Source organism: Cimex lectularius, unplaced genomic scaffold, assembly GCF_000648675.2.
Source record: "Cimex lectularius strain Harlan isolate CLEC.00 unplaced genomic scaffold, Clec_2.1 scaffold379, whole genome shotgun sequence".
NCBI lineage: Eukaryota > Metazoa > Arthropoda > Insecta > Hemiptera > Cimicidae > Cimex > Cimex lectularius.
In genome coordinates this window covers 347120-369123 of record NW_019394211.1, presented here as the reverse complement: position 1 = coordinate 369123, position 22004 = coordinate 347120, and the positions used below count along the sequence as shown (strand labels likewise).

The 22004-nt window shown below is 32.8% G+C and overlaps 1 protein-coding gene across 6 annotated transcripts in view; it reads left to right on the top strand.

Annotated features, from left to right (window-relative positions):
- The first annotated feature begins 10194 nt into the window (after window positions 1-10194).
- Window positions 10195-22004, top strand: part of LOC106667036 (multidrug resistance-associated protein 1) — a 40007-nt gene continuing 28197 nt past the window's right edge. For 3 of the 6 annotated variants that reach the window (XM_014394641.2, XM_014394639.2, XM_014394640.2), the window contains exons 1-13: window positions 10195-10603; window positions 18042-18218; window positions 18296-18418; window positions 18495-18632; window positions 18691-18810; window positions 18870-19063; window positions 19178-19375; window positions 19443-19617; window positions 19686-19854; window positions 19918-20069; window positions 20127-20264; window positions 21040-21183; window positions 21599-21683. In XM_014394641.2, coding sequence (XP_014250127.1) covers window positions 10556-10603; window positions 18042-18218; window positions 18296-18418; window positions 18495-18632; window positions 18691-18810; window positions 18870-19063; window positions 19178-19375; window positions 19443-19617; window positions 19686-19854; window positions 19918-20069; window positions 20127-20264; window positions 21040-21183; window positions 21599-21683 — 1861 coding nt within the window. In that variant the 5' untranslated portion in view covers window positions 10195-10555. Of the gene's footprint in view, window positions 10604-18041; window positions 18219-18295; window positions 18419-18494; window positions 18633-18690; window positions 18811-18869; window positions 19064-19177; window positions 19376-19442; window positions 19618-19685; window positions 19855-19917; window positions 20070-20126; window positions 20265-20692; window positions 20840-21039; window positions 21184-21598; window positions 21684-22004 lie in introns of all 6 variants that reach the window. The other 3 variants (XM_014394637.2, XM_014394632.2, XM_014394636.2) reach the window with 1 other exon arrangement.

Genomic DNA, 22004 nt, shown 5'->3' with positions numbered 1-22004 from the left:
AATATTAAGCTAAGGATATTTATTACAAAAATTAGATTTCTGCTTGGTTGACGTTTAGGAGCGATAAAAGAACATGCTTGATTATGCATCCTTTTTTCCCTCAATGCTCGATGATTGTTATTTATAAAGATTTGCTAATGTCAGTCAGAATCTCTCTGTTGGCAACGGGTTGAGTTTAAAACTCTTTTTCTCATTTCTGCAATAAAAGGACTTGATATGCAAAATCTATTTGCCAACAAGGAATGATAAACACGAGAAAGACCGTGAAATCACTTGCTACAAAAGATAAGTGCTGAAGGAAACTTTGTTTTAGATACAATTTTCTAAGACAAGTTTTTTTCTAATTACTCTTATAGGGAAGAGATTATCCTTAACGATTAATAAACACTTTTTTTAAATTTAATTAATTAAACTCAGAAAATATACATGCAATCCAGCTACTTTCCATCGATCCGACTCTCTGACGCTAACAAACGAAAAACATGATTAAAAGAAAAGGGGCAGCGTCGATGGGCCGTATCGACAGAAGCTCTCGCCTATCAAGATCATCGTCGACAGTTGGATTGATCTGACCCTGTACAGTGATAGCACTCCTAAATGAGAAAAATCATCCCCTAATCGCTTGCCCTATCTGAGAGCAGGTCTCAGGACGTCTGTCTTTTTAGATGTCGAGGAGGATAGTTAGGATGAGATCAGGAGGAAAGTTGTTGTACGTGGGGATTGGATTAGATTTGGAGTTTAATGTGGGTTTTTTTGAAGCTGGATCTTACAGTTAATTTACAAAGGAAACATTTACGTCATTATGAATGGTACGGTGGGAAACATAGATAGGGGCCTAGTTGATAGATTTATATCTATTCGTCTGGATTTCGCGGAGATTGGAAGCTTGAACCTCATAGTTCTATGCCATAATGTTCATATTGGTATGTATTCTTTAAGTTGTGCAATGGTATTCTAGGTGAGTCGTTTGTCTAGATGCACTCCTACGTAGTGGATTACGCTTTCGAAAGGAGAGTGAGGATATAATAGATTGGATGTAGAGCGATGGAGAGTTAAAGTTGTGTTTTGCTACTATGTGGTGTTCAGTTTGATTTGCCATTTTCTGTATCTTGTTCGGTGGAATAAAAGGTCTACGCGGTTTGGTGAGCTAGGACGGGGTCAGAGTTAGAGGATAGAATGGCAGTGTCATCAGCAGTATATATAGAGTACTATAAGTAGTAACTAGAGTAGCGGGCTAAGGAGTTACCCTGTGGGAGCCTATGTGACATCCGAGCAGCACTCTTTCTTCACAAGGGATATTTATTTTTATAAATAACAACCAAAAACTTAAAGGTAAACTGTTTTCTTTTAAATCGGCCTTATACCTGATTTTTTATAAATATACCGACTGGCGTTGGTGACTGGTTGTTTAAGCTGAATCAGCACAAAAGTGTCGACTACACAACAAAACCCGTTTCAGCTCGCGAAATATGTATTATGATTTCCCGTGGACGAAGGATCTCGGTTGAAAGTCAATTCCCACATAGATGAGACCCTATTGAGAATTCAAATGGACGCAGCATTATCTGGGAATTGAAAAGGCGTCACAATACACGCGGGAAGCGTTTCCCCGCTTTGTCGATCGAAGGAAGGAAGTTGACAAGGGCGGACATAATTCACTGCAATAGTGTTACCGCGATAAAGAGCGAAAATATGTTTTTCCTCCTGACAATCCCTACAATCGGATATCACCAACGCCACTAAGAATGACGCTAGAAAACCTCGATCGCATTTGGGCGGACAATGGAAAAATAACACATAGGTAATGAGCAAATCGCAAGTTACTTTTCTTGCGAAAACTTGATACATTACGTACATCTGAACAATGAATGCATTCGGGAAAAATTGCACTGAGAAACGGCAACGAAACGGGCACAATTGTAGGACGCTTTATCCGTTCGGCCTTCCTTAATTAATTAATGAATAAGAAGCAATTTTCAACCAAGGCCTGCGACATGAACGGCACCGTGTGAAACAAGTAAATAAACATTTTTTGAAAATAGTTTTTAACAATTTTTGTCCCGAGGGAATCAAGACAGTCCTTGACTTTCAGATAAAGTACAGATTCGCTTTCTAAGCTGGTCAACACAATTCCTTCAGATAAGTCAAGATCAACATAAAAGAAACGAGGTCAGTTGTTTGACGAGTGAACCACCTATCAGCGATTTACGCTATTTTATCCTCTACCTTACTTATAAGGACTGTGTCACCTTTAAAAATGGCCGGTACAGTTATAACCGACACGCGATCAAATCAACTCTTTCATGAACCAAAAATTTCGAGCTTCCTCCCTGTAATGCATATGAACTTTTCTTTTCAAAACTTGCGTAGGATTGCCTGTGCCATCTGTAGACATTATCGGGCATAAGTCTTATACAATTTGGCAAATAATGAAAAATATGCCCTTAAGAGCAAAGGAGTTGGTGGCCGTCCTTCTGCTGTTGACAACAACCAGAAGACTTGAAGCTGACTCGGCGGAAGAACTTGATATTGACCAATCCACAGTCGTTCGCCATAAGCTATTGGGAAAACAAAGAAGCTCCAAAGTGTGTTCTGCATGAACGTCCGCAAAAAGGATTGCAGGTATGAAATCTGTTCAATGCTTTCCGTACGCAACAAAAATGATCCATTTATCAGTCGTATATATAACGTGAGGAAAAATGGATATTATACGACAATAGTCAACGTTCTAGACAGTGGCAGATAAGAATGTAAAACCAGGGCACTTCCCAAAGCCAAGCTTACATCCAAAAAAATTATGGTCACTGTCTGGTGGTTATATGCAAGTCTCATTCATTACAGCTCCCTCAATCCGGGTGATACCGTCACTGCTGAAAAGCACTGTAATGAAATTAATGGAGATGGACCGAAAACTGCGACATTTATGGCCAGCATTAATCAATCGGAAGGGGGTTGATCCTTCTTCACGACAAGGCACGCCCACACGTCGCACACAACGGACTCTGGCACGACTTATGAGTTGGGTTACGAGGCTTTACCACATCCATCATACTCACGTATCTTTTTCCTACAGATTATCTCTATTTTAAACATCTTAACAACTTTGTTTGAAAATGCATTTCGGTAGTTCGTGAATTACAGAGGCCTACATTCTACTCTCTGGGATTGGTTGTGCGGTATGGATGGAATGGAAGTTATTTCGATTAAATATATTTTACTGAAGTTAAATTGTAGCTTGTTTTTTCTGAATATCAAAACCTGAATTTTTTTGCATCAACCCAACAAGTTCACGTGTCGGCGGCAACAACTGGGCAAAATCACTGAAGATGGTAATCGGGTGCTTATGCGTTGATACAATTTCACATACGCTTCTTTCACCACTTCTTAGACGTATGGTATATTTAGATCTAGAGTTCCGAATATTCCGCATTCGTGATAATCCGCAGAACTTAATTTTGGTCGGAGTCTTTTTAATTGAGCACTTGCAAACCTCAAAAAATGTGACGCATACTGCCAAATGGGACGGAGAAGTAAGGAATAACAACCATTTGCTTAAGAACTCATGTCAAGAACGGGCTTAGCAGACGGGTTCGCTTCAAAAGTCGTTTAACCAGATCATTGATACGTTTTGAATATGTTAATCTTTTATTGAGTGTGAAGCCTAAATATTTGACGGAATCAACTTCAAGCACCCGAACTTTATCCATGACTATCGGTGTCGTTTCAAATCTTCTGCGATAGGCGAATGCAACTAGGGTAGACTTTCGTGATTTCTTTCATACGCCATTTTTGATTCAAGTGAACAATTTTGTTAACGTGATTTGTAAGTGCTTAGACGTTATTAAACCATCTTTGCCTCTACTTACTACAGCAAGATCATCTGCAAACATAGCTGTCGTTGTCAAGTTAGATCTTGGCATGTCTCATAAATATGGGCATAGATAAGTATAGAAAGGGCCCACAAACGCTTCCCTGCGCAACCCCGGATCGGATAGATCTTCTATTGTTCATATATGATTCCACAGTCCGGTAGTAAGATTCTGGCACCTTAATTTTGAATAGAAGTCAAGAATGCCAGACCCTACGAAAGGTCCACTGCGTGTCAACAAATACAGCTTCACAGATTTCTTTTTTCTAATGTTTTTAAAATTGTGGAATGTTGTTGGTGAACAAAAGTAATTGGCTGATGGGGCGGTAGCTTTTAAGAGCATTGGAAAATTTTGTAGTTATTTTGTTCAAATTTGTTTGATGTATTATCTATCCCGCACCTGCAGCTGTGAACGCTTTTTTCTTGTAATAGTATCCTTTTGCTCCCGTAGCATTCTAGTGGAAGGTGCTTATGCTTCTATGTATATGGCCTTACAATTTAAAACTAAAAAAGTTAAGCTGCTTGACTTGTCTGACATGATAGCAGTCTTCATTTGTGTTCTTAAAGCCTTAACCGTCTTGTGTCCTACATCCGTCGGTGTACCTAATCGTATACCTTCTTTTAAGAAGAGAATTTCCCCGAATAATGCGTACTTTGGAAGAAAAGAAAATTGGAGAAGACTTCTTTTCCATCGGTGTAAAAACCTTCCACGTGCATCACCCCACAGATCGGGATCAGTTCACAATCCTTCACACCTATCCGATCATTGTTCCATTGATTTTAAGAGACACATAATTCATCGGGAGAAGTGAACAACCCTCCCAAGGAATTTGGTTTAAGTATGAAAACGTCCATTGATTACGATGGGCTATGTTTCAAAGATGGGATATAATTTATTGATAATAATAAATAAATATTTTATTCTTACTCTTCAGACGTTTTTCTCACTCTATTAACAAAACTTACTGCTATAATTTAAGACTAAATGTTCATCAAGCGGTAAGAACAATAACAAACAAAGGCAGAGATTGTAAACTTAGTCTGGCTGTTGTTACGAAGATCAATTAAGTTTTAAAATTTAATTACTAATTCGCTGACAAACGCCAACTAGCATTATTCGTAAATTGATGACGGTGTATTGAATTCTGGCGAATATTGTGAAATAATCTCCCTCCATGGCGTATTTTCACGGAATGAGTGTGATACGCAAACACAAAAAATATCGCAATTTTGTGAAATTAAAACTGCGTTGCGTCACTGGAACAGAAAAGAGATATATGACAATGAAATATCTGATAAGCAGTTTGTGCGATTTACGACTGCAATCGGTTGACATAAACCTCAGGTGAAATTTGTAAAATTAAAAAAACCAAATTGGATTTTGAGACAAAACCTAATAAAAACTTACGTGTAGGTCGGTGGAAGGCAAAACTTAGCAATATAACTGTAAAAAAATCAACCTGGATTTAGCTGAAATCTACAGAAGATTCGTGTGAGTATGGAATAGATTAGAAGTATGCGGCCTTTGCAAAGACATACGAGCCGGCCGGATCAAAGGATTACACAACCGAGAGAAAACATACCCCTCCAGTTGAAAAGAATCACTGCCGGTCCTTTTTTTATCAGTCCGTCCGGGGATGTTAAAGAGTGCGGTGGTGTGTGTGCCGGTAGTGTTTTGTGCATTGGTGTCTTTATAGAGGTAATTTTGACTCGTTTCTTTTCTTTCTGCCTGACCATCGTTCAACGTCGAAATCCCGGCCTTGACCAATAATTGCTGTTTTGAAATAAGAACCTGCAACGCTCTTAGGCACATATACAATGGTGCACAAAGGAATGGAAGGGAAATAATTACTTTACAACTCACGCTGGAGGTTTTTTTTTAATTTTTAAAACCCGATATTTTAATATATTTTATGCATTGGAGCACAAAGAAGAGTCTGGTTTGAGGATTTATTTATGCTCTAGACAACACATAAAAGTCGAATGCTTTTATTTTATTTATCTGGCCACATTCCAAAATCTTACCAACGCAAGGCTGTATTTATTTAAGTTTCACTTAAATCACAGAAAATTTTCAAATCGTGTTACTTTATTTTTATTTATTATAAAAACAAAATAAATACAAGAACAAGACATAAGTAAATATAAATATTTCTGTTATGATAAAAAGTCAAAAAAATTGTAATTCAATCCTTTCAGATCGATGACTTAAGTAAACATAGATATTTCTTTTAAGATAAATCATAAAATTGGAATTGAATCCTTTCAGTTCAAAGAAGACGCTTTAAATAAATTGTGACTAAAAAAAACCATGGTTGTAACTAAATCAACTTTAATTTTAGCATATATGCAGTCAAACGAATCCCAAACATTTATGAAATTTTCCGTAAAAGTAAAATTTCTCAAAATAATTGGCTGAATATTTCAACGTTGGTAGGATTTTCACTTCCTGAAATAAAGAGCCGCATAGTCAAAGGAATTAGGCGAAATGAATGGATGAGCTATCGAGTGTTGATAACAATTTATTTTGTATCAATGGGGTGGTTTTAGACAGAAAAGGTATCGCGTGAAATATATTTCCTAGCCTTTCGCCCTTTTACCCAATGATTTCAGGCTGGAAACATCCACTGTTACACTCTATCATAATTCTATCTAAAATAAATGTGGAAGTTTTGAAGATAAATTGATACAGTACAAAAATAAGCCTAAATAAAAGTAATAATAATATACAAAATACAAGTTTGGCTAAATATTAATAAATGCTTACAGCTTTTTGCCAATAAAATACGGCTGGGTGTAGCCACTTACATGCATTCTAGGATGTGTAAGTTGCAGAAACTTATCACTAAAGATATACCGCCAGATTTATAAGAATGACTTACACAAAAATTTTAACAGCACGATGAAAAATACTTTTTAATGTGACGTGCCTGGATAAAGCGTGAATTTCAGTGAACCAGAAATTAAGCTGAAGATGACAACAAATAAACTTGTATAAGATGAGCACCAGAATGATAACTGCTAACATAAACCCAAAAAATATATTTTTTTTAAGTGGAAAGGCTTGGAATCGGCTGATGTGTGTAAAAAACCGTTTACACAAGTCACTAAACGTATACCAGCAGAATGATAAAAATGACCTCTACAGAAAATAAAAATTTAAACAGCACGATGAAAAAAAAAATCCTTAAAATCTATACAATTAACTTGAGTTACAATAAAAACTCCAACCAAAATCTGAATATGAACTTTAGATGAGCACCAGATTGATAACAACTACTAACATAAATAAAAAAAAATATATATATATATATTTTAAGTGGAAAGGCTTGGAATCATGGAAATAACTACTTAAAAATGTTAAAGCTAAGATCTGTTATGTATAAAAAAACGTTTATACAAGTCATTAAAGATATACCACCAGATTGATAAGAATGACTTCTAGAGTACATACACAAAGATTCTAACAGCACAATGAAAAAAGTTTTTAATCCTTAAAAGCAATGTGTCTAAAACAAGGAATCGATAAGAAATGAAGGGCGCCAGATTGATAAAATTGAAGGCTGGATATGAACTAAAAATGATGTTTAAAATTAATATTTAATTGCTGCTTAAAAATTTCGTGATAATTACAAGCGCCTGGGTAAAGCATGAATCTCAGTGAACCAGAAATTAAACTGAAGAGGACAACAAATAAACATATATAAGATGAGCGTCTGTTTGATAACAACTGCTAACATAAACCCAATTTTTTTTTTAACTGTAAAGGCTTGGAATCGTGAAAAAACCTATTTAAAAATGTTAAAGCTAAGATATGTTGTGTATAAAAATGCGTTTATACAAGTCACATCTATACCATCAGATTGATAAAAGTGACCTCTAGAGACAATACACAAAAATTTAAACAGCACGATGAAAAGAAAGTTTTCTTCCTTAAAAGTTATACAATGGACGTGAGTAACAATAAAAATTAGAACAACCAAAATCTGTATATACATTCGAACACCAGATTGATAACAACTGCTAAACAAAACATCAAATATCACACATTAGTTCAAAAAATAAAATTTAAATATCAAAAAAAAATTCACAAGTCGCTAAAGAAATACTAGATTGACAAGATGACCTCTACAGAAAAAAACAATATTTCAACAGTATTATAAAAAAAAGTGTTTTATCCTTAAAAGCTGTATAATTGATTAAGTCATAATAAAAACTAGAAAAACAAAAAATTGTATATAAACTCTTAAGAAGAGCATCAGATTGATAAAGGCTGCTAAAGAAAACACCAAATATCAGCAATTAATTAAAATAATAAAATATAAATAACAAAAACTTGTAAGGTATGAATCAGTTTATAAAAATATAAAAAAAGCTAAGAACTGTTATGTACAAAAAAAAACGGATTTACACAAGTCGGTGTAAAACCAGATTGATAACAACCACAGCGAGAGAAAAACATAAACTGATGAAAATAAGTGTTTAATCCTCAAAAGCATTAAAAGAGCGATGCAAGTAATAATCAAAACCTTTGGATAAAGAAAAATTCGTTGTATTTAAAAATGCGGATTGCACACAAGAAGACAATAAAGATGACCAGATTGATAATAACTAATGCCAAAGAGAAAATTAAAACCTCAACATTGCGTTTAAATTTTTCCAATTTTGATAAATGTTTGATTTTGCTGTAATATTTAAACCTTTTTTAAGTTACTTTAATCATCAGTAAAAGATGATTTTTAATGAACGAATACGATATATGTATATCATGTACATATAAGCACAAAATTTCAACAGCATTATTAAAAATAACTAAGTCTACAATATTTAAAAGAAAATACTATAGTGTACAAAAAGGTCGATTGTACCCAAGAAGACGGTAAATTCCTCAATAATAACAATACAAGGGCATACATTATACAATGTTTCAGGCAATTATACATTGTTTCTTAAAAACCAAACTTTGCGGTATTTTTCAAATTTGAGCATTTATTAAGGTTCTTAATTGAAAATCATTTCTGATGGAAATATAGAAAAAAAGACAAAAAAAAAAAAAGGAAATTTAATGCTGAATCCTGCTGAATAGTTGTGTTTTTCTCAAGTAAGGTAACGCTTCAATGGAAAAACTAACAAAGAATCCTCACTCGTCATGGACTGAAGATAGGCATAGGGACTGTATGTTGGAAATTGTTGCAAATAAGATGTACCGTCTTCCCAAAAAAAAAAAAAAAAAAAAAAAAAAAAAAAAAAAAAAAAAAAAAAAAAAAAAAAAAAAACCATTTCTGAGACACCCTGTATATTTATTCTAATGGGTTTAAGGTTTGTGAGAGTGAGTGAGAGAGGGAGAGAATGAATGTGTGTGAGAGCGGTTGTGTGAATGGATGGGTGAGTGAATGAATGAATGAGAGTGAGAAAGAAAGCGAATGAGTGTATACAAATAATAATGCACTGTTCTGTTGACTTTTTTTTCATACAAGTATTTTTAACATCCTCAGTAATTCCAGTAATTCGAATAACCCCCTGCAGCACGTAAAATGAAATAGTAATGATAGAAGGTGGCACCTGATTGATAAAATATTAATGACTGACTAACAGAACAAAAAATATTCAGTTTTTTTTAAATATCAAAGACATGAAATCTCGAGAAAAATAAAACATTCTTAATCAACCAAAAAGCCAAATAAACCGCCAAAACAACGGAATAGTTAAAAGCGAACGACAGATTGAAAGAACTGTGAAAATCCAAAGAATCTAGTCTTATAAATTTATATAGGGGAAAAATGAAAAAATAAATTGATTAAAGATTAATTATGCAAAAATTCGATGTTTATGACATCCTAAATGGATGAAAAACAATTAAAATACTAGAAGGCCAAGATGGGCACCAGGTTGATATTTGATAAGAACGCCGTGAAAGATAAAGAAAAAAAGGGCTCAAGATACTTTAAATATTCAATAGATAAATAAAAATGGGTGAACGGGAGTTTTAAAACTAACACATTTGACATTTTCGTGTTTATTTCGATATAAGCGACATTATTGGGATACATAATGTATTTTTGATTTGTAATATTGTGAGAAGAGTGACAATAGCTTGAGCTATGAAAGTAGTGCTTAACAGAGTATTCATCTGTAATTAAAGGCCAAATATTCAAAAATTTTTGAGACAATGTTTGTAGAGAGATTCGTACAAATAAATACTAAAATACAAAAGTAAAGGAATGGCAGGGTTAAGAAATTAAACGGTAAATAATGTTTTTTCTTTACCTTTAAGAGAAGGTTATTTGTCATGATGGTCGGATCTTCCAAAAAATGTTTTCCACTCATTTTGAACCCGTCAAAAAAACGAGAACCGGCTTAGGACTGGAACGGCCAAGTATTACAGATCGATTGTTGGAAATAAAAAAAAAGGTAGAAAAACCTTTACGATCGCCGTTAATCGAAAAGGCAGGCGGATGTAATAGAGGACGTTTTGTAGTTTTGTGGAAGTGTGGAAAGTGGGGTGTTTCTGCCGTTTGGGAAGGTCGCGGCGGCCGTCGTCAGCCCGGCATGAAAAACGGGTAAATTTGTGCCTTTTTTCTTTTCAGGGAGGAGAGAAGAGGAGGTTGTAGCCGTCGTCGGCCGAGCTCCGAGTAACTGGCAGTCGCCGAGAAGTCGTTCGCCCTCGACAGCCGAGTAACGCCACAGATGGAAGCCGCCAACGGCCTGCGCCACTTCTGTGGATCCGAATTTTGGGTGAGTGAGAATGAGTTGCTTTTTTTTGTGAGAACGCGATTTTTCCAACGATGAATCGAGATCAGACACCGGGCCACCATTTCAAGTAGGTTAACGCCGGTTATAACTTCTCGATATCGTCCCTTTCTATACACACATTAAAAATTACAAAACTGATTATTTTCCATTTAAAAACAAAAACATTCCATGGTAATTGTAGCACTTTTTTTTGGCTACCAAAATAACCAAGAGGTCAATTGTCAACAAGTTACAGAAGCAACAATTACAAATAATAAACAATAGAGGTTCAACAATTCTCACATGCAAAATTCATAATTCACATAATTATCATCAGATTAACAAAAAATGATAAAAAAGTACATTGATAAATAGCATATTAACCAAAATGAAGCAATCTTCATGTGCCAAAAAGTTACATAATGACTCGAGGTCATTGCTTAGGAATACTAGCTTTGCATAAAGATAAAAAAAATCGATATGCTTGTTTTTGCTGTAGGAAGCTTTTTTTAAAATTTTTATTATTATTTGGGGATCGTGAGATGCAGTCTTGTGTGATGTAGGTGTAGAAAATCAGTTTCTTTATTGTGCCAATGTTTCAATCTTTATTTAGATCATCTTCAGGGCCTGGGATTTACAAACATTGTTTCGATTATACAAATACAATGATGTATACAATATACAAATTTTAGGCTTTGTTCAAAGTATTTGTACTCATTCAAAGTATGTGTTTTATGTGTAGATGTGTCATGGTTGTATGTTAGTAAGATATAAATGTTTTTCGTATATATATGTTTGTATATGCACACCCAACAAGACACACAACCACACAGAAAACATACTTTGAATGAACCTAAAATTTCTATATTGCATACATCATTGAATTTCTGCAATCCAAACATTGTTTGTAAATCCCAGGCCCTGAAGATGATTTTAATAAAGATCGAAATGTTGGCACAACAAAGAAAATGTTTTTCTTAACGTATCACACAAGACCGCATTGCACAATCTTCAAATAATCATAAATTAACGGTCACTAAATACAACACTTTTTTTGTTCCCCAAGCACTGCATCCTTCGGGCTTTATTTACTTTCCTAGTACCTTAGTTCAGTGCAATCGACTCGATCCTTTAAGGATTGTTATTGCTAAAATTCCTTTCCCTTGGTTTTTTTTGTATCCCAGGTTATGTTTCCGTTGAGCAGTTGTTTCGCATTTGAAGATACATGAGTTGCTGTTTCTTCCTCCTCACTTCAATCCCACTAATAGGGTATCATTGGATATACCACCTACTATAGTTAGGTATAGTGGGAGGCAAAAAAATTTGGCCACCATCAGTTTTTTTTCTTCTTAAGTAAATAATGTGTCGTATTTAGTGACCATTAATGAATGATTATTTGGAGATCATGTGATGCAGTCTTGGGTGATGTAAGTTTAGAAAAACATTTTCTTTATTGTGCTAACATTTTGATCTTTATTTAGATCATCTTCAGGGCCTAGGATTTACAAACAAGTTTGGATTTTACAAACACGTGAATTGAATAATTTAAAATGTCTATATTTCGTACATTATTGAACTAATTAATTTTAACATCTTACGTGTATTTGTATAATCCAAACAATGTAAATCCCAGGCCCTTAAGATGACATAAAAAAGATAGAAACGTTGGCACAGTAAAGAAAATGTTTTTCTAAACCTACATCACACAAGGCCGCAAATCACAATCACCAAATAAACGTAAATACAATAATTATAATTTTTTTTGTTTACTGAATATTTTTAAAGAAAAATATAACATATCAAACTGAGTAAAACAATTTTACCAAAAATATTGCTATCGAAACAACGAAGAAAATTCAGTACGGAGTATTTCCTCCTCATCTTGCATTGATTACTGCTTGCATTCGACATGACATCGATTTTATTAGGCCTTGAATGTAGAGCTGTGGAGTATTTTCATACTCTTCGGACAGCACTATTCCTAATTCCTGTTAATCTGGCATCACTGGGTGACTTTTTACCCTCTTTGACACTTGTCCCAAAAGTGTTCGGTAGGGTTTAAGTCGGGACTACATACTGGCTTCTACAAATTGAATTGAAGTCGGTTCAAAGTAGTCACCAACAATCCTAGTCATGTGGGGCCTTGCATTGTGATACATAAAAATAAAACCGTCGTCAATTAGTGACATACAAGGAACAACTTTTTCTGATAACACTTCTTCAATGTATTGTGCAGCTGTTAGGGAACCCTCGATGAAGATAAAGTCCATAGCGACCGTCCATAGAAATGGCTGCCCAAACCATAGCTTCTCCGGAGTGAAAATGTTCTGGGTATATATCACTCTACAGTGATTCTTCAAACTTCTCTCTCGGCCGTCAGAAGACCTAAACCAAACCTTGACTCATCCGAAAACAATATTTTAGTCAAATCTTGTTCAGACCAATTGATGAGATTTCCTGTGAAACTTAACCGAGCTGTTGTTTGCCTTCTTCTCGCACATATTCCAGTATCCGAAGTTTGTATGTTACAGTGCGTAAACATTAACATTTCTAACGTGTTGTTTGATCTCAACGTTGGTAGAATGTAGATTACAGAGTACATTCTAAACAATAAAACGATCATCTCTTTGAGATGTGTCCTGATGGCGACCTCATCCATGCCTTTTTGAGCAATCATCTTTGTAACGATGGAAGACCCTTCTGTTGTTCTGGGAATGTTAAGCTCATTGACCACATATATTTGACTTCTTCCATCTTTCAACAATGCTATGATTTTAGCCGAATCTGTTTCACTTAAAACCACCACACAAACAAATTTGAAACTTAAAAATGGTACAACTTAAAAAAATCAAACCACCAGAATGTTAGAAAGAAGCCTTAGAGGAAACCAACAAAGAATATATTAACTATTCAAAGATTTATTTACAAAATATAATTGTAAACACAATTGTGAGATTTTTATCTGTGTTTTATTTATCTCTGTTCCTTTAAAACGGACCAAATATTATTACAAGACAATCAATGGACTTCCTTCATGTGTTTTTGACGCCATCTGTACCACAGGAACAATAAAATCAATTTTTGTCTGACATTAATCAGCAAGATAATGTGCGCAAATATATGCTTTCAACACTCTTTAAAAATACATAAATATTATTTTTGATTGGATACAAACTGTTAAAGGCAAATTAGCAAAACGTACTCTTTAAAAAAAGATGTGGACTTTATGATTGTGCAGAAAAATAAAACTTCTTTATTTTTAGAATATCAGTTTGTTCAAGTGAATCTTCATAAGCAAAATTTACATAATCACTGTATGAGATCATAACACTAGGATATAGATAAAATTAATAATAGGTCTGAAATGTATGTAAAAAAAGAGGAGTAAGAGAATTGAAGTTCTCAAACATCCTATCAAAAGTAAAAAATAAAGCCTTGATTTGAACAAAAAGTAAAAACTATAAAAAAAAACTATTAAAGCTAATATCACAAGAGATTTCTCTTTCGAAAAAAGTCAATAATAACTTTATCAATTAATGTTGTTAACTTTATAGGTTTGTACTTGTTTTTCTTGGTTGAAAATAATATAAGTACAGAATTTATAGTAACAGTAGCCAGTAGTTTTAATTTTTTGGTGATGGGGAGGGGCTTTTACTTAATTATATTTGTTTCTCAGTCTGCTGATCCAATGTTGCAAAATAATTCGATAATAAACCTGTAAAGTGTGATTACATAATTTGATGTGGATGATTGGAAATAACTAGAAATTCAAAAAACATTTTCTTTGTTTTTGTATTTTGCAATGACTATACGTTTGTACTATTTATGATGAATGGCCATGGAGTTTTACAATGCTATTTATTTATATTATATTTGTTTCTATCTGCCCTAAGATACCGTCACAAATTAATGTCCTCCATGTGTGATTATGTAACTTATGATTATTTATTTGATCATTGTTCCGTATAAAAGTCCATTTTACATGGGGACCTCAGTAGATGATTGCACTCTTAGCTCATAGACCCTGCAGTTGTAGATTCAATTTCCAATTTGTCCCAATAATAAATTTTCAGTCAGAGAAATGTCTAACTTTCCTTTGATTACTCTATCAATACAGTATTTTTGTTTTCTACATATTTACAATTTACTCTTTTTGCTAGAAATATGAATACTAGTAATTTTATTAATTACGAAGAGCACACCTTTGTTGTTTTCACATTTCCCTCTTTTTTTCAAAGCTTCTGCTGAAAAAAAATGACTTCAAAGAATCATTAGATAACTTTTTGTTGGTGAAGTTAGCCTAATTTGGGTTAATATTATGCACATTTTACAGTTTTATACTTCGTTGGTATAAAATAATTGTGTTCTAATTGACAAGACTGTTGACCTTCAATCGCCTATCAACTAATCATGGGTTAATTTGTGGAACAGTAATTATATTCAACTCTTGTTTGACAAGGGTAAATGATTTGTAGTTCATCTTAAAATCTATAGATATAAATTCCTATTTGACTTTTTACATACAAACAAATTTCAAATTGTCAAGCAAGTTCATCGCGATTTAGAAGCATATCTATATTTTTTGTACTTTTCCTCTTCTGTCAAGTAAGTTGCAAAGCAATGGCTTAAAGGAGTCACCATGTATCTTTGTGGCACATGAGGATAGCTTAAGTTTGATTTATTCTATAAATAAAATTGTATTTTAAAGTTTTAGACTTGAATCAACAACTGATGTTACAGACTACAACTTGGATTACTTGGCCTTAAATGTAACTTACACCTTACTAACAAACTCACCATTTAAAAGACCCTCCGTTGCTGATATGACATATGGAATTGAAGTTTGGGGTTCAACGAAAAAATTGAATTCTTACAAAATCCAATCCAAGAAAAATACCAAACTATCTCAAGTTTCAAAATGACTTCCAAATCCCATTTGTAATTGATATAATTAAATCTCAGTACAAAAATTTCCACAAAAATGTAAACGATCAGCGCAATCCATTTGTCAAACACCTTTCTTGTCCTAACATTCCTGGAAATCCAACGTTTAGTTTGAAGCAGTTTTGGCCGAGAGATCTGTTGAGAGATTGATTGACTCAATGTGAGGGAGTGTCACTTTTGGGTGACTTCTATCAAGTGAATTATGCTCGATTGTCACTGTTTTGTTATCCCATTTGCTTAAAAATCACAGTTGTAAAAATCATAATGAAAAATGAAAACAAGAATCAACAGAAAGTTACTCTCCTTTCTATCTTCTTAATTTATCTAATTATGAATTATTTGTTTTACTTTTACTTCACCAATAGGAGGTGGATTAAAGATGATTACTTTGTGTTAAGACATTTCAGCATCCTGTGCCAAAAACACGTTTTATTTTGGTTTTAAATTGATTATTAAAATTACCATCCCTGAAGTTATTGTATTTTGGTTGATAAAATGACAGACATCCCACAGTGGACTCAGATCAACTTTAAAGTGCAATATTTAGTTTTTACACTGTTTGAAAAGTAGAAACGGTTTGTTGTTTACCTTTAAATACAGAGATGATCATACTTGTCTTGTTTCATTCACATTATTTTAGTTATTCTTTATTTTGTTGGTGTCCTATTTTATTCCTTTATAGATTGTTTTATTTTTGAGTCAATATGCTTCCTTCATATTTTATCAAAAAGCTTTGAAAGTCTTCTCCTTAAAAGACTTAATTCCCATATTCGACATTGAAAACTTAATTCCAAACCATCAGATTGAATTCTGATCCCTCCATTCTACTGTTCAGCAGTGCTTCAGAATAGTCGACAACATTTTTTAGGCTCTAGAAAACAACAATATTGCTCAGCCGTATTTCTGGACATTACAAAAGCATTCGACTGGGTTTGGCACCCTTGCCACTTTAGTTTATAAGTCTTTTACTCATTTATGTTTATTTTAACATTAATTAATAATTTTGAAAATAGAAAATGGCCAACTCTCTACTATACTGTTTTATTTTCCTGGTTAGAAACTAATGACTATAGTGAAAAATTTTCAAATATTAAGGATGCCATTTCAAAATTCAAAGTAAATGCTTTAAAAGGTTAAATAAATAATGGAAATACATACACTCATGCAAAATTTACTTTTGATTCTGTGCGATAGCAATACTACACTAAACATTTTCCTAAAGTTGAATATTGGGGATATTGGTGGAAGGACAGGGGATAAAGTGAAATAAAAATTTATGGATGTGCTTAACAAAAATGATTATTTGGAGATTGTGAGATGCGGTCTATGTGACGTAGGTTTTCTGTGACACACAAGAATGACACATCTACACAAAAACAAACCCTTTGAGCCCTGAAGATTATCTCAATAAAGATCGAAACGTTGGCACGATAAAGAAAATGTTTTTTAAAACTTACGTCACACCAGACCTCATCTCACGATCTCCAAATAATCATTAACTAACGGTCACTAAACACCACATACTTAAAAAAAATTTGGACTTGGCAAGGAGAGAGAGAGAACGTTTTTTTTATATTTTTTATTTTATTTTATTTTTTTTTATTTATTTATTTATTTTTTTAAATTGGCCTTATGATCTTTGCATATTAGCCATGACGAATTCTTATATATGTTGTTCAAATTGGGGGTTATCGAGAAAAAAGGGCCAGAGGCGACGGTGGGAATCGAACCCACGACCGTGGCATGAGATTCTGAGAGAGAACGTTCTCGTTTCGATTAGAACGAAATAGCAAAAACTAAATTCCTCTTTGTCCAAATGTAATTGCAGCCTTAAATTGGAATGGAGATATGGTGTGGTGCATTCTTTTAGATGGTTGAAAAATATTTTATCACGAGATTGACGTAATATTACTTTTGAAAATTTAAAAATTAAATTATTTCAAATAAAGTTTTAAATTTTTAATTTATCTCTTTTTCAATTTTCCAATTACATAAATATAATTATGCTTGTATAATTACTTAATAATTTAAAAAATTGCATTTTTATTTTATACATTTTTTTAGCAGGAGAAAGATATAATTCTATTTCCAAAAATTTGAATATGTACGTAAAAAACAAAATTATTTTTAAAAATATATAACTAAATTAGTTTTTATTGCACATTTAAATAATAATAACACAAACCTAAAATGGTTATCGTTTCATAAGGTTGTTTGCTCTCAGATAGTTAAATTTATCTTTTTTGCTTTGATTTAAACCAGATGAAAAATGATATGAAAATTTTTTGAAAAAATAAATTATCTAAGGACAAACAATTATAAAACGTTATTTCATTTCCTCTTTGAAATAGTGCAAATTAAAGAAGAAGAAAATATAAGAAATGAGTTGATACTTGGCAAAATTGTTAATATAATAATTCATATAGATTGATTTTAATTATAATTAATGTAGTATTTTTATGCAATTTTTTATTTATTTAAAAAAAAAATTCTTCAGGATGTCAATGTAACATGGAACACGGATTCACCAAATTTAACTCTATGCTTTGAAAAAACCTTAGCAGTCTGGGTGCCTTTTTTATTTGTCATCATTTTTGCTGCGTTTGATATTTATGAAATTATCACCAGCAAAACTGGGAACATACCATGGAACAAGCTCAACATAACAAAAATAGTAATTTTTTTAAGTTATACATACTTTATGAATTTATAATATGGGCAAAAGTTGATTTTTATAAAAATAAAATTTAGGTACTTTGTTCCTGCATAATTTTAGTAGGTGTCATAGATGTTATTTACATTCTTCTCAAAACTGATGACGGCCTTGTCTTTCCTGTGGACTTGTACACGTCCTTAATCAAAATAATTTTGATGGTAAGTTAATTTTTTAGTATGTTTTATTCATTATTACTAGGAAGGGATGAATTTATAATTTTTTTTGTTTTTTTAGATATTTTCTATCACCTTAGTTGTAACTCACAGGATAAAAGGCATCAGGACGTCTGGCCTGGTGTTTTTAATGTGGACTCTTTTAGTTATTTTAGGCCTCCCACAGCTCAGTACAGTTATTAGAAAATTTGTTACGAAGGTAAAAGTTGAAATAAAAATGAAACTCAAATGCTAAATTAATTACAAATTATTTTCAGGATGATTATATTCTTATCGACATTACTTATGCCGTTTATTTTACTTTTGTATTTGCGTCATTCATTCTTAACTTTTTTGTCGATGCCGAGCCAAAGTACAGTGAATATCCAGTTGTGGATGTAAGAGCAGTTTAATATTTCAAAAAGTACAAAATTAAAAAATTAATTAAATTTTACAGAAACCCTGTCCAGAGTATAGTGCGTCATTTGCTTCAAAGCTCATTTTTGGTTGGTTCGACAGCTTCGCCTTCCTCGGTTTCAGAAAGCCGCTGGAAAATAGTGATCTTTGGAGCATGAATTTTGAAGACATGGCAAGCGAGGTTGTCCCCAAATTTGACAAATACTGGAACGCTTCTGTTCAAAAGAATGCCAAGTAAGCCAAAGAAATTAAAATTTTTATTTGTAAACTGAAAGATAAAAGATAAAATTTTATACTTATTTAATAAAAGTTTCTCACTTGACTTTGTTTCTGATGCTTTGTTTTCAGATTAGCTGAGGTTCATAAATCTGCTGCTTTTGAAAAAGCGAACAACACTGTTGAAGTTGTCGGTATTGAAAAAACTCAGCCGAAGCATTCATCAATTCTCCCTTGTCTGTGCAAATGCTTCGGACCCACATTTTTCTTTGGAGCCCTTTTAAAGCTTGGACAGGATCTGCTTTCATTCATCAGCCCTCAAATCTTAAAGTACAATATCAAATTTAAACTTAAAAATAATAAGTTAAATGTGCTGTTTTTTTAAAAAAATTTTTAGGTTGCTGATTACTTTCGTTGAAGTAGACGAGCCTCAGTGGAGGGGTTATCTGTATGCCACTGCCTTACTGCTGACAGCAACATTGCAGACCCTATTGCTGTCTCAATATTTCAAAAAAATGATGCTCATCGGTCTAAGGATAAGAACCGCACTTATATCTGCCATTTATAGAAAAGTATGTATATTGTTTTTCTCCAATTGCAATTGCTGTTACCAGATACTTAATTTTTAAAAATTTTCCAGGCACTGAGGTTGTCAAATTCGGCAAGGAAAGAGTCAACAGTCGGAGAAATTGTAAATCTAATGTCTGTTGATGCTCAACGTTTCATGGATTTGATTACATACTTGAACATGATCTGGTCGGCGCCTTTGCAGATTGCGCTTGCACTTTATTTTCTCTGGGAAACTCTTGGTTAATTTATTGTACTATTAATTAAATAAAACGGCTTTAAAAAACATAATTTTCTTATTTCAGGTCCATCGGTACTTGCTGGTTTGGCAGTGATGATAATCATGATACCGGTAAATGGATTTATAGCAAACAGAGTTAAATCGCTTCAAATCAAACAGATGAAGAATAAAGACGAAAGGGTTAAGATGATGAACGAAATTCTGTCTGGAATAAAGGTATGCTCAACATTTGATGTAATTATTTGCAAATATTGTAAAATTTGAAAATTTCAGGTTCTTAAATTATACGCTTGGGAACCGAGTTTTGAAAAACAAGTTTTAAGGATTCGAGAGAAAGAAGTTAAAGTACTGAAACAAGCAGCATATTTTAATGCTACTACCTCGTTCATTTGGGCCTGCGCCCCATTCTTGGTAAAAATTCTTAATTTTTATATTTCAATGAATCTTTTGTTTGTTTTATTTTTATATATTATATTTTTTAAATTAATTAGAAATTTTCTAATTAATTATTGTGTTAAAAATCGTTTAAAACCTTTTTTATTTGTATTTTTTTTTAAATCTTATCTAAAAAAAATTGCTTTAATTTCTTTTTGCATTTTTCAAAATAAGATGATTTTGTATTTGTATCTTTAAAAAATATGACAAGTATCTTCAATCATATTATTTCTGATCTGACATTCTTCTAATAATTTTTCAGGATTAAAAAATACATATATTTATTTATTGTGAATTCGTGTTTTGTGCATAGATTTTATATTTTATTTGGAATTTAAATATTAATAACTATCTTAAAAGTTAAATTTTGAAATAACATTTTTACAAATGCGTACTGAGAACAGGTGTCAGCAATGACCTTCACAGTGTACATCATCAGTGATGACAACAACATTTTAGATGCCTCAAAAGCCTTTGTTGCACTTGCCCTTTTCAATATAATGCGAATTCCACTCACTATGCTACCGATGGTTCTTGTCGCCTGTGTCGAGGTGAGAAATGGTAAAAGCGTAAAGTGTAAAGCGAAGGAACAGAGGCAGCAACTAACATAAAAACAAACTCAAAAACTTGCTTTTTAGCATGTCTGGTGAAAATCTGAAGACGAGCAATTCAGATCCTTTCCAAATTATTTTTGCACTTTTGTTTATTCTTGACCTTGATCAGCTTGTTTGACGGTGGAGGTGGTTTGCAGGTATCATTAGTCACATTCGCTGTTTTCGTCCTCTCGGATGAAAACATCTTGGACTCTAAAAAAGCATTCGTTTCACTTTCGCTCTTCAATATTTTAAGATTTCCGCTATCGATGCTTCCAATGATGATCAGCAATGCTATTCAAGTAAGTATACCTATTTTTATTAATATGAAACTACCAGCAATGTTGCATTAGAATTGATATCATCTAGGATAATTATTATGCACGGTTACATATTTGATAAATGTAAGCAACTTACAAACAGCAAAAAAAATTATATAATGCAATTTATATTTATGGGCACTTAACAATTTAACTTGTATTAATTTTAATATGCATTTCACATTTAGACATAAATGTAATTTTATATATTAATATAAACACGTAACAACTTAAAATAAAAGCAAGAAAATGCATGACAGCATGATGCTAATGCTAATCCAATTAAAATATGTGTAATATTTAACAAATAACAAGTTTAAGTAATCACAATTTATGAGTGAAATTACAAATATCTTAAATTTAAATTTTAGTTATTGTTTATATCTTTTTATTATAGGCAAGTGTTTCAGTCAAGCGTATTAACAAGTTTATGAACAGCGAAGAACTTGATCCTGATTCCATCACTCACGATGACAAACCTGGTATGTATGATCAGCATATTGATTATTGAAGCCTGTTAATAAAACCCCGACCATTCCTAACATAACTCAACCGATGCACTACCTGGTAACGCAATTAAAATTAAGCACCCAATGTCTTGGATTTGTAATATATTTATATTGAACATTTTTAATTAATTTTTACATTCGTACATGCAATATATATTTAAATATATATATTAATATATACATTATATTGATTAATGAATGATGAAAGTGAAAAACTGATCCCCCTTGAGAAATTAATTTTATAACAGAATTCATTTTGAAAAAGAATCCTCATCCGATTAAGAATAGGCCACA